At 39.2% G+C, this 14,114-nt stretch overlaps 1 protein-coding gene across 4 annotated transcripts in view; it reads right to left on the bottom strand.

The window, feature by feature from the left end:
* Window positions 1-14,114, bottom strand: part of Npnt (nephronectin) — a 61,383-nt gene that overhangs the window by 9,334 nt on the left and 37,935 nt on the right. For all 4 annotated transcript variants that reach the window (XM_048333788.1, XM_048333787.1, XM_048333790.1 and 1 more), the window contains 3 exons: window positions 12,559-12,960; window positions 2,456-2,542; window positions 1,906-2,004 (listed from right to left, as the gene is read on the bottom strand). In XM_048333788.1, the coding sequence (XP_048189745.1) occupies window positions 1,906-2,004; window positions 2,456-2,542; window positions 12,559-12,960 (588 nt within the window). The remainder of the gene's footprint in view (window positions 1-1,905; window positions 2,005-2,455; window positions 2,543-12,558; window positions 12,961-14,114) is intronic.

Below are 14,114 nucleotides of genomic sequence, written 5' to 3' on the forward strand. Positions count from 1 at the left end.
CTGGGGATATGGCCTAGTGGCAAGAGTGCCTGCCTCATATACATGAGGCCCTGGGTTCGATTCCCCAGCACCACATATACAGAAAATGGCCAGAAGTGGCACTGTGGCTCAAGTGGCAGAGTGCTAGCCTTGAGCAAAAAGAAGCCAGGGACAGTGCTCAGGCCCAGAGTCCAAGCCCCAGGACTGGCAAAAAAAAAAGAAAATTAAAAAAAAAATCTATGGGGTATAGTAATAACTAGCTTAATCCTCTAAACTATTTTACAAAGACCATCTACAAGCATAGCCTGTCTACCCATAACTGCAAAGAATTCCTCCCAGTTGTGCATGTTACTCTCTCCAAGGTACCACAGTCAAAAGAGTTATTTATTCTCACCATGAATAGGTGGCCCTATGACACATGACAACCTGGGGTCTTTCTTGCAGCAAACTACTGCAGTGCAGTAGTAGTAGGCCTGGTATTCTAATTAGGCCAGGCATGGGGCCATCTGCATGCTGATACCAATGTTTGGGCTCTGAGCTGCCCAGGAAGCCAAAGGGGAAGTGTGAAGAGCCCTGGATGTATTGTTGGAAGACAAAGGTGCACCACTAAATTCCACCATGCTGTAGTTCTGGGGCCTTTGGAAAGTAATGTAAGTTCTATGAGCATCAATATTTCTTTTGTGAGATTAATACCATATTGTCGAAGTCACAGGGTAGGTAAGAGGAGTCAATAAAATGAATGAAATAAGTGCATTGGGAGTAGGAATTAAACATGTTGGGTTCTCTCTTATTTTCAGATACCTGTGACGATAAAACTGTCCTGCTCAAAGTTAACCTTAAGTGAAAATAACGCAAGAGAATGAATGATAGTGTACTAGAGGTGACATCCATGAGCTCTTTTGCTCAAGGCGAGTGCTCTACCACTTTGAGCTACAGTATCAACTGGTTTTCTGGTAGTTAATTGAAGATAAGAGTCTTACAGACTCTCCTGCCTGGGCTGGCTTTACACCACCATCCTTAGATCTCAACTTCCTGAGTAGTTAGGATTACAGCCATGAGCCACTAGTGCTCAGCTCCATGTGTTTTGTGCTCTATCTAAATAGCAAGTATAGCACTTAAGAACTGGGCTTCTAAAGTAAATGAAGTACATGCTTCTTGTTTGTATCTTGTATATTTTATTCCTAGAATTTCCAGTCAGGAAAATAAAAAGGGAAAGAGAAACTAAACTTCTTCTATTAAGTTTACTCACTCAGAAAATATTTAATTACTAAGGGGAGGAAAGAAACAACACTATGTAACTTTGCTTCCTGAAACTAGACAAAACATCTTGTAAGTACAATTTAAGTATTTATTAATTTTCCAAGAGTCTGTGTCTAAATCTACCTTTCTAATAAATTTCGGTAATGGAATAAGTTGGTGGCAATTTATAACTTTTCTCTAGCATCTAATAGTACTTTTTTTCAGAGCTATAATTACAATTTTATACAAGTCTCCATTGTCTTTGTCTACTACTGATCAAATATTTTTTTAAGTTAAAAGGACATAAACGAGTCAACAAACAGGGACTATTAGCATGGTTGATATACAACTATGTCACATATACTTTATACCTGGGAATGAGATATTACAAATGCCTTGAAAATTGTATGCTAGAATGGGTCTAAATGTTTAATTTACCAAGATTTTCAAGACAAATAATCTAGCCTTCAGATTATCTATTGTTTCCCATAATTTAATTATGAGAAACTGATTAGCTAACCAATCTATTTCACTAATTTAAAGAGGATAGTCTATAAATACTGGGCATTATATTTTTGCAAAACCCCTTTGTTAAATAAATATAGAGGCACATTACAATGTACTTGATTGGAAGACAGGATCAATCTGAAATGTGTACTAGAAAGAGTTCAATGAGATGGTTTTTACCTGCTGGGTCCCTGATTGGTTCCCAGTGTAAGTCACTGTCTTTTTCCCTGATCCATCCACAAAGTCCATGGTCAAAATTACAGCTGTGTACCAGAACACCTACAGGAAATAACCAGAACGGATGAGTAGATACACACTCAACAAATCACAACAAATGATTGTGATCTAGGACTATCTGTATACCAAGTGTTCTCTCCTTTCCACACTTAATAACCCAGTCTTTTGATCCATGAGATCAAAAGGAAATTACATGAGTCATTTCCCAGCACAATTGTGCATGTCTGGCTCAGCTGCAAAAATAGAACATTCGAAGGTTGCCAAATCATGACCTTGTGACATTGCCACTTAGAAAATATGATTTCCTTCTCACCATCCAAATACTATTTTATTATATCTTAAAAAGGATGACTCATTATTTTGTTTAACTTAACCGAGTTGTGAAAAATAAATAAAAGACAATATGTAATTTCCAGCACAGACCAAGCAATGTGCAATATCTGTCATTTCCATGAAATGGATGGAAAGAGCAAAATATTGGGACAGTTCTTACCTGGATCGTCCTTTGCCTCATCGTCTGCACTGATTCCTCTTTCTATTTCAAATATTTCAAATAAGTCATTCGACGGCTGTCGTGGAACTGTAAAAGAGGTGTTTTTAGTTCTTTTTTTTAACCAGGTATGTAGAATTCAGTATTATCATTAATAAGGGGGGGAGAGAAAGTCCTACACATTACATTACAAATAAAGAGATATGAAGTTTGTTCTGCAATAACTTAATGTTGTAACATCTGGATACAATTTGGACACAACATGTACAAAAGATTCTAATAATTCAACATAAAATTTAAATGAAGTCTATCTGGAAAGTAAAGTTTAAAAGATATCTTCCAGCAGAACTATTCCTCTCTCTGAAAGTCTAAAATTCATCTCTATGGGAAATGTAAATTAAGGTTTTTGTTAACGGAAAATGCTTAGAATTGTAGTGGATGGTTGGGTTTTCTAACCACAGCATCTACTTCCTCCCAAAGGACTCTGCTCATTGTTGGGCACTAATACTTGTGTATTCTAGCCTTCATCTCTTAAGCAGGCCCCCTGGCTCCTTTAAGATCAAACACAAACTTCTTGCAGCAGGATTTACAATCCATCCCACCAAAACACACACTGCTATCCAAACATGCCATTCATTTTCATGTCTCTGACCCCAATGCTCTCTCCTGCTAATTAACCTGCCAGACTTCCCCCTTTTCTTTCCAAGCCTAGTGTCAATATCATGGGTTCCCTACAAACTTTCATGCCCTAGGAAGAAATAAATTCTTTCTCTTTGTCCACCAAAAGCTCCATGTACACACCTCTGTTGCATGATTTCACAAGTAACTGTAGCTATTTACACACACACACACACACACACACACATCTGTCCCCCTGCTAGTCTCTGAGGTTCTAGAGGGAGTTGATCACATCTTATTCATGAGGCATTTCCAGGGCTTGACCTGGTGACAGGCACTAAGTAAGTGTTTACAGAATGGAGGCAAAGATCCTGTCAGGATCCCCTGTTCTTTGTCATCACACTCCCTTAAATGACACAGTAGGATAGAGCTTAAGAATCCACTTAACAATAATTGGCTCGTTTAAATCACTTATTTATTCTTGCATCCCGATATGTATTTGATACATGGCAAATGCTTTTGCCTGCGGTGGGTACCTTGGGGGATGGGGTGAATGGAGCTGGCAAGACCCACAGGACATGGGTCTTATGCAGCTTGAATGCGAGTAGGAGAAGCAGCCATTAAATATGGAAAAAATGAACACCACAATCCTAAATTTTGAAAAGGGCTAGTAGATTTAAAAGAATGCCAAGAGATGGCCTGGAGAAGAACTAGCGGAGGAACAGAGGAATTTGTGAGAATGTTGGGGGTAGTGAGGGACATTCCTGGCCAGAAGCCAAGGAATACTCCCTTTTCTTCGCCAGACCTTAAATTAATTAGCTCTATTTTTATAAGGCAGGGAGTAAAAGATGTAGAACACCATGAGACACACCAGCAGTCAAAAGGTTCTTTTTCTCAATGTTCCTGTTATTTTTAGCAAGAATTTTCTTTTAATTTAACAATCCCATATTTGCACTCCATGTTTTTGGCTTACCACTTCTGGATTATTTTTTCATTTTTATTTCAAAAGTTAAAATGGTGAAGCGCCTTCCTATTTCACAACATAGTTACAAATACATTGCTAAAAGGGCTGAAGAAAAGAGACATTGGAATAGAAGACAGACAAGGTCGAGGAACATACCTCTTCCAGTACCTGAGGTACCACCAATGACTAACTGCCATGACACCCTAGTACAGCTCTCTTTCCCTAACTTGGGGACTCTGAGAGGGAGAATATATCTATATTTCCCAGGAATATTACAAAATTGTAGGGAAGTATGCATCATTTCTCATGACGTACAGAAACTTTAAAAAAAATGAGAGAACAAACATGCTTTTGTTCCCCTCTCCGCTAACATATAAATCATCTCTGAATATTAACAGCATACTTGGTGCAGTACATATTCTAAGGGCAGCAGGACAGTCTTTTAACCCTTTTTCTGCCCAGATAAAAGAAAGTTAAGTGACAAATAAAGCTCTCTCGGGGGTGGGGGGGGGGGCTGGGAATTAAACTCAAGGCCTGTGTACAGTAGTCAAGTACCTAGATGTACCACTGAGGCCCACCTCCTATTGAGGGGCACATCACACAAAGGTGTCCAGGCACTGGGGCTTATTTTATCAAGAGAGACCAAGGGTTTTCTACATGAGGAAGAACCATTTACATGAAGAGAGGGAAGAATGTGAAGTTTCTGAGCAAAAGGGACAGTACTGTGATCCATCAAAAGGGAGGGCTCTGGTTAGCTTTGAGCATTTAGCGAGGGGCGCTGACACTCACTGGAGGATGCTGAGACAGGGAGAAAGGACCAAAGGATGAGGTAGAAGAGAAGGGAGAGGCTGAGACCTGTGGGACACACCTGGATCAGAAAGAGGAAGTCAATTAGCTGGCCCCGCCTGTTTCTCAGTCCTGGGGCCACGTGTGGCTAATCTGGCCGCCTCTAAGATTGGTCCCCGGCTCTACAGGTGCACATACACTCCTCCCCTTCCTGCCAATCTTTGATCTGATTGGCTCCTGTGCCTTATATTAGTTACATGTGTTCCCCTCAATAAACGAGATCTTGCGCTGACTTGACTCCCAGACGCATCTGATTGTCCTCCGGTGAGGAAGGGCTGGGTGCGGGCGGTCTGTGGCCCTTTCCTTTCTTGGCTCCTCCGGTCGGGGTGTGCCTTCCCTGTCTCTCCCGCAGGTGTGGGGGGGGGGGGTGCTAAAAACTCCGACAGAGATCAGATTTTTCAAAAAGAACACATCGAACATATCTATTCAGAAACTTAAAAGCATCAGATACATGGAGAATAAGAAACTAAAAACTTTCAGTACTGGTTTCTAGCCACTATTTAATTTAGCAGTGGATAATCATGCAAACTTTACTACAGTTCATTGGGACACATTCTAAGGAATATAAAGACCTGTTCATGATCTACTACTTTTTAAAATATCTATTACTTTTACAATTTTGTGTGCTGAACTCTGTTGCCTTGCCAAATTACTTAACTAATTAATGATACCTTGCCCAAAAATAGAAGTACAACAAGGATGCTGGGCATAATTATACAACCTGTAATCACAGCTACTTGGGAAATAGAGGCAGGAGGGTTGGAGTGTGAGACCAGCCTGGGCAAGGTTAGTGAGATCATATCTAAAAATAAAATATAAAGCAAAAGGCTTAGGGGTGTGGCTTAAGTGCTGGGGCACTTGCCTAGCAAGCATGAGGCACTAGATTAAGTCCCTAATACCAAAAAGGCAAGGGAAAAGAAAATACTTTGAGAGACACTGCTCTATCATTTCTCTAGTTATTCTCTACTTCATATTTTTGGCTAAAAGTAAATTTAAATGTACAATACACATATTAAAATGTATTTGATATTTCTTTTTTTTTTTTTTTTTTTTTGGCCACAGCGCCACTTCTGGCCGTTTTCTAGATATGTGGTGCTGGAGAATCGAACCCAGGGCTTCATGTATACGAGGCGAGCTCTCTTGCCACTAGGCCTTATTCCCAGCCCCTGTATTTGATATTTCTATAGTTGGATTGTTAATTCTTAGGATTCAGCAGGTCTAATTTTAGAGATTCAAAAAAGAATAAGAGCAGCTGGACGTTGGTGGTTCATGCTTGTAATCCTAGCCACTTAGGAGGCAGAGATTTAAGGGGTGAGGTTTGAAGCTAGCCCTGGCAGGAAAGTCTATGAGACTCTTACCACCAATTAACCACCAAAGGGCCAGAAGTGGAAGTGTGGTTGAAGTGGTAGAATAACAGCATTGAGGAAGAAAGCTAAAGGACAGGGCCCAGGCCGAGAGTTCAAGGTGAACACACACACACACACACACACACACACACACACACACACACAGCGAAATACAATGCTAATGATGCAAGTCCGATACTTCCCTCCCTGCATTTCACCCACTTCAGTTGTACAATCAGTCAAAAACGGAAACAACTTGCTAGCTGACTTAGATAATTATGACCCCTCTGTACATCACCTTGATGATAACAATAAATAAAAATTTAAAAAACCAGCAGCAACTAGGATGAAGCAAGCAAGGCCAAAAGCTCGTAAAACAACAACGACACCTTTCACTTCACAGGATCTACATTCTAGAGGCAAACAGACACGTCCCAATTTCTTCAGATAGTGATGCCTTAAGAAGAAGAAGTAGAAGGCACTACTCAGTTGTGGGGGTGAGGAGTGGGGGACTGGCTCAGCTAGTCCTGAGAGGATAGATGTTGAAAATCTTCTGTGAAATATTATTGCTTACACTGACATATCAAAGATGAGTTACTGTGAGCTAGGGCCTGGGAGAATGAAAAAACAGCCATCAGTGTCACCGCAGAACTTAACAGGAGAAGCGGCAGCAAGGGAGAAGTACACCAAATGAAATTGGAGATGCGCAGAGGCCTTTAGAGATGTGCTGAGGTGTTGTACTATCCTCTCAGAAACAGGCAACCTCTGAGGGGCTTTAACAGAAGCCTGACAAGATCAGGTATGCGTGTGAAAATTATTGTTCTTCTGCAGCATGGAGAGTGGATAGGAAGAAGAGGAACGTGGGTCTCATAGGGCATTTGTGACTAAAATGAACAAAATAAAGAATGTGGAAGATAGGTGTCAGTGGCTCACACTTGTAATCCTAGCTACCCAGGAGGCTGAGATACGAGGGTTGTGGTTCAAGACTTTTAACTCCAACTAACCACCAAAAAGCTGGAAGTGGCTCAAGTGGCAGAGTGCCAGTATTGAAAAAAAATCTAAGAGTTCAAGCCCCAGTACTAGCATAGTACACACACACACACACACACACACACACACACACACACACACACAGCATGTTATACTTTCAAAATTTTCTCAGCATTTTTCTGCTATTGGTCAATGTTTCAATCATGTCTATCACACCTCTCAATTATCTACATGACTAAATAAAAGAGAGTGGGCAGGTCTTAAAGCATGCAGGCAGTGGGTTTAAAACATGGGTCTGTTTTTACCCAGTAGACTTTAAAAGTAAGCACAGAACAGAGAAGTAATGTAAATATTACCAATATACCTCCCACTGCTAAAATGCTTGCAAAGAGTAGTGATAGCAAATTGTAAGCATTATTTATTAAGGGTAGTTTTGAAAATTCAGTTACTATTCTAAGATTGTTCCTATGACATTATCCAGGCTAGTTCTGGCATTTGTTGTTGGGCTAAAAGGTTACAGATAACATTTTCCTAAATGCCTTCTAGGCTTAGAAAAAGAAAAAGGTCCATATGGAATTATCTTTACATTTCAATGGCTCTTAAAAGGTGGAAAAAACCTAGAGATTTTTTAAGAGACTACAGACTGAAGGGTAAGGATGAACGATGGCTTTTATGAGACAGTATCTCCCTTCTCCTCTCCCTCCCCTTTCTCTCCCTTCAGATTTAGAACTTTTGCAGAAGAAAATAAAAAGACTAAGAAATGAGCTTCTGTGATTTCTTTAACTGCATTAGAGAAAGTTCTTAGCCATGTATTGATCACTAACAATGGGAAAAGGTTTCCTGAGCCGCTCGGGAGTAAGATCTTGTTACCTTTATTTCCATCCATAGAAAGGATCTGCAGAGTTCAAAAGACCCTGCCTGGGAGTCATAATAACTGGAAAGAGAATCAAATCTCTGATGAAAGGTGGAACACAGACATCGTTACTCAGTCACAAGCCTGATCTTTGTGACACACCTCTTGCTCCTTTATGTATTGTATATATCTCCTATAAACTCTTAGAACAACCCCATGGCACTGCCTAGCAAACTCCCAGGAGAATAGGATGTGCAGAGAACAACTTTTCTAGTTCAGGAAGACTAAAGGGAGCCCTGAGGGTTAGTCATGCTAGGACTGAGTGGATACCTGCAGACAGATGTCAAGTCAACACTCTCCATATTTATTTTCTCTGCTCATTTAATAGCTCTCTCTTGCAAGTCAATTTGACTCCAAAAGTTCTGTTTATCGGGGCTGGGGATATAGCCTAGTGGCAAGAGTGCCTGCCTCGGATACACGAGGCCCTAGGTTCGATTCCCCAGCACCACATATGCAGAAAACGGCCAGAAGCGGTGATGTGGCTCAAGTGGCAGAGTGCTAGCCTTGAGCGGGAATAAGCCAGGGACAGTGCTCAGGCCCTGAGTCCAAGCCCCAGGACTGGCCAAAAAAAAAAAAAAAAAAAAGTTCTGTTTATCCAAAACTAGTATTAAAATGGTAATGAGCCATAATAAAAAGCATCAGAAAATAAAAGAATGCTTAAGGGCTTGGAGTGTAACTCATTAACTCATGTGGTAGAGTGCCTTCCTAGCAAGCATGAGCCCTAAGTTCAAACCCCATTACCTCCAATATCTATCTATCTATCTATCTATCTATCTATCTATCTATCTATCTATCATCTATCTATCATCTAGCTAGCTAGCTAGCTACCTAACTATCTATATACATACACATATATATGGTACCTTCAGAACTAGAATACAACCTAAAGCTAGTTATTCTGAATTAGGAAATGCTCTCATTGCCATACAAATGACTTGAATTTCATTAGTTCAAAAGGTAATCAGTATTAAGTCATATGTCAAGGTAACAATTTCCATGTACCTTTCCATCCAATTCATATAGTACCCACTGGGGTATACTACATAATGATTCAGGATTGGCAAATGAGGAAACAAAGGCATAGGAAAATTCAGTAACATTCACCAAATACAACACTTTTACATTATAACTTTATAGGCAAATGAGGATGCAATTTAAATCTGCTTTCTGACTTTCATCATGTTCAACAAGAACTCTGGACAGAATTCTATTTTTCTTTGTCATACACCATAGAATGCAATTAAAATATAAATCAATATGAATCTTGAGAACTTTCAGAATTCATAGCAGCAGATCCTGACCTAGAGGCAATAACAATTCGCTCCTTCAAAACACTAGCAGAAATGCAATCTTCACGGAGATGTCAAGCATCTCCTCAGAGTCTCTGTAGGCCTTGCTGTTTACAAGAGAACAAACTAGTTTGTAGACCTTTTCACCCCTCAGCAGAAACAATCTTTTCACCCCTCAGCAGAAACAATCTTTTCACTCATCACCACCGAGAATCAGAAATAAGAGACCACAGAACCAAACTAGCTAGAGACAACAAACTCTTTAGGAGGGAAGAGGGAAGAAAACTCCATTGATCATGTAGCAAAGTACAAATCAGTGAAAAGGAAATATTTTTTCTTCTTATGGCATGGTTCTTGGAATTTCAACACATTCTCATGTGCTATAATAATATAGTAACTGTAAAGCTGGTGACACATTTCTTCTGTTCTGTGTGGTTCAGGTGAATATATGCATAGGCACATTGTTGTATTTTACATCTCCCTGATTCTGGCTTTTCTATGTTTTCTTTTAAAATATCTTTAAGTCTTTTCTCAAAGTACAACACACATAATAAAGAAAAACTCTATTTAACAGGCCTTTCTACTGAAAAACATCTTTCAATGTGAAAAAATGAAACTCTATTATACAGGGCTCTTTAGAGGAGCCTATTAAATTATAGACATAATTCTAAACACTTATGAAACAAAGACAGGCAAGCTCTTTCCTGAGATCTGATAGTTGTGAAGAATAAGGGTATCTTAAGAAGTTATCTAAAGAAAATCTTCAATGAGGGGCTGGGAATATGGCCTAGTGGCATGAGTGCTTGCCTTCTATACATGAAGCCCTGGGTTCAATTCCTCAGCACCACATATATAGCAAACGGCCAGAAGTGGCGCTGTGGCTCAAGTGGTAGTATACTAGCCTTGAGCAAAAAGAAGCCAGGAACAGCCCCTGAGTCCAAGGCCCAGGACTGGCAAAAAAAAAAAAGAAAGAAAGAAAAGAAAATCTTCAATGAATTAGGAGAGTTGAGGTGAAATAGTGTTAGGTTCCTTTTTTTCTATTCACTGTGCATGCAGACTAGTCATGTTTTTCTGAATTAAAAAGTTAGAACCCTTCCCTTATTCAGAATGCATGCTATAACCACAAGATAACAAGTCAAGAAGTGTCCCAAATAGTTCTTTGTGTGCTCAACTTAATGAGCAGCTATAGCTGCAGATGAAGTGAGAGTGGGATTTCACTTCTGGCAGGCACGTCTAAAGGCAGCACCACTATCTGTGGCATGCAACAGCCTTGGCCCAGTACCAAGCTAATCCTCTCCCAGGCATGTCTTTAAGATCACATGCTCTCACATCAAGTGCCCTTCAGAATCATGGGAACTCTGCAGCTCCTTACATTTATTCTTCTCATTATCTGAAATTCATCTATGTGTAGGAATGGATAGGAATAATGGAGAGGCTTTTAAAGACAAATATTTAACCAAACAATAAGAAATGTATTATTTATGTTAGAATGCCTTTTTACATTAAATTGCCAAATCATTATGACTTGGAAGACAACAAAAATAATGTGAATACTATATTTATTTAATGCACAAATAAAAATCATATAATATGATTCCTAAAAGAAAGTTGTAAAGAGTAGAGAAAAAGGCAGCACAGGCAGGCAAGAAAAGGAAATTACAGTAATAATTTCAAAAATAACATATATACACATATGAAATCTCTACTAATATCCTTAAAATATACTGATTTCCAAAAATGTATGTGACCATAACAGAATCAGAGAATCTTTATCTCTCTTTTAGCGGAGAAATGCTTAAAGGGGGGAAAAACACTGAGGGTTCTATACATGCAAACAGCAATTTACATTTTTCTTTATATATCTTCATTAACAAGGCCTCCTTTTCCTCACCACCCTTTCCTCTTATCAGGAAGTCTCCCCTCCCCTGAATAATCCACACCCAAAGGCTGACTGGATATCCCTTCTCTCCACTCTCTTAATGTCTTACAGGAATCTCATTTGTTAACAGAGTTCCAGGTATTTCCTAGGTGACTGTTTTTCTTACCACACCATAACCTTTTCTGTTTTATCTCTGAGAGACCAATGCCTTCTTTAAGTACTAATAGATAGTGAAAAAATATTCGCTGATGCTGGGTCTGGTGGCTCATATCTGTAATCCTAGCTACTCAGGAGGTAGAGTTCAAGAGGACTACAGTTCAAGGTCATCTCAGGCATAAATGCGAGACCTTATTTTAAAAATAACCAAAGAGGAAAGGACTGGGGTTGTGACTAAAGAGCCTGGCAAGCATAGGCAGTTCAAAACTCAGTACTACCAAAAAAGTTCACTGAATGAACATTAGATTGAAAATTAAGCTAGACACTGGTAGCTCACACTTTCAATCCCAGCTACTCAGGTGGCTGAGATCTGAAGGTCATGGTTTGAAGCTAGTTCAAGCAGTAAAGTCCATGAGACTCTTATCTCCAATTAACAACCCAAAAAAATGTTTTAAGCCGTAAGTGGAACTGTGACTCAAGTGGTAAAGCACTAGCCTTGAGCACAGAAGTTCAGAGACAGTGCCCAGGCAATGAGTTCAAGTCCCCAAGAAGAGCATATACACAAAATAGTTAAATAGTAAATTCCTCACCTCTTAAGAATTTTCAAGTAAATCTATTAGAATAATTCCCTTATTGGACTAGCCTATGATGACTTCTATTTGTCTTTCGATCTTCCCTTCCTTCCTTCTTTAATTCCTTCCTTTTTTTCTTCTCTCTCTCTCTCTCTCTCTCTCTCTCTCTCTCTCTCTCTCTCTCTCTGTGTGTGTGTGTGTGTGTGTGTGTGTACACATGTACAAACAAATCCATGCATATACCTGTACTGGGGTTTGAACTCAAAGCCCCACACTCTTATCTGGCTTTTTTGCTCAAGGCTGGTACTTAAGCCAGATCTCCACTTCCCAGCCTTTCTATTTCTATACATCCCTTCCTACTTCAATTGCATGGTTTCTTTACATAACTCTCTATAATATTTCTCAGTAGAGATCTATCACCTATCCCGCTTTTTCTTTTTATTTATTTGATTCTTATTTAAGGCAAGGCTTGTGATTGAAATGGAACCACCAAGAGCCTATTCAAAAGACATAGTAACATTCATGTAACTTACTGAACACATCCCCTCTGGGTTTCTGAGGATCTGTTTGGATCCTGTTGTCCACTGTGATCCCTCTTGATGTACTGGTAGTTGGCATTATGGTTGTCACTCTGGTGGATGGCCTTTCCGGGGTTGGTGGAGGTGGAGGTGGAGGTGTTAGGAACTCTGTGGGGAAGGGTGGTGGTGGTGGGGGTGGAGTAGGTTGTCGAGTTGGCTTTGGTGTAGGTCTTGTTGTTGGTTTAGAAGTGGGCCTGCTGGTAATGACAGGAGGAATATATGGTGTCTTCGGTGGCCACCTAGAACTTCCAACATCAGGAATCCAATTAGTGTGTCCTCCATCACCCTTTAAACCCGTATCATTTCCCTTCGGTACATGCATTGGACCTGATGGTTCAATCATGACTCTGGGGATATCTGAAAGAATCCATAGACGTAAGTTAGTATACAACCATTTTTGTCTAAAAAGACATCAAACTATAAAATGCACACACACACACGCACACACAAAGACCTCATGCCAACTGGTCCTCTCATATTTAGATTATCACCTACTGTTGATCCCGTAATTTTCCTAATAACAAATGCTCGGGTGAGAAACTCAACATGTGCAAAAACATACTACGAATTCTATAAGGAGTATGTATTATTATTGAAGTATGAAATGTTTTAAATATTTGTACAGTGATAACAAACATCAATAAGGTTTTTGAAAACTGCACAGACATTACAAGTTCTTTCCAATATAAGAAATGTACAGAGTGAAGTTTACCTATGCTATACATGTTATAAAATTGTGTCCAGCATTCTCCAAAGACTAATCCTTTTCATACCTATGCTTCATATAGCTAGTAAATTCATGTAAAAACAGTTTGACTCTTTTTTTAATAGTTGGCTTTTCTTTCCTCATACTAATTTATACAACTGCTCTCTAAACAGAAAATTTCAGAGGTTATGATAACCATCTGTGGAATTTTTTCCCCTTGGTAATCTTCACCAAAAAGCATCAATATTTAATCTTCCTGGAATGATATACCCCAGGCTGAGGAGAGCTATGACCCTTCATAAACCCCTTTAATCCAAATGGTTTTATGCCCCATTGTTTTCAGTAAATATGTTACTCAGGAAATTTTAAAAATTATCTAGTGCTATGTGAAATGTACGCCTTGGGTTTTGCTAAGCTTTCATCTTAATGTGTATTTTTTTTCCATGTCATCTAACCGACCACTCAACACATAGCTTATGAAAATTTAAGCAAAACAGTCTTGAATGTAAAGAAAATTTATATTGGCATTCTTTTTCAATAGTAGAAAAGTACAGAATGGAAGAACAAAAATGTAGACTATATTCAGATTAGCATCATAATGTAATGCTAATAACAAACAGATATTTATTTCTCAAGGAGGACTCCACCATGCTTTTCCTGCTAAAGGTAGCAACTGAGAGTCAAGAAATTTTATAATTTTAAGATTAGAATGCATTATTGAGACTTCAATTGAAAAAAATACCTTAGCAAGTGATTCTGCTGTTTTTAGAAAATATAGACTAAGAGCTTTAGAATGTACTACTTC

Source organism: Perognathus longimembris, chromosome 24, assembly GCF_023159225.1.
Source record: "Perognathus longimembris pacificus isolate PPM17 chromosome 24, ASM2315922v1, whole genome shotgun sequence".
Classification (NCBI taxonomy): Eukaryota; Metazoa; Chordata; class Mammalia; order Rodentia; family Heteromyidae; genus Perognathus; species Perognathus longimembris.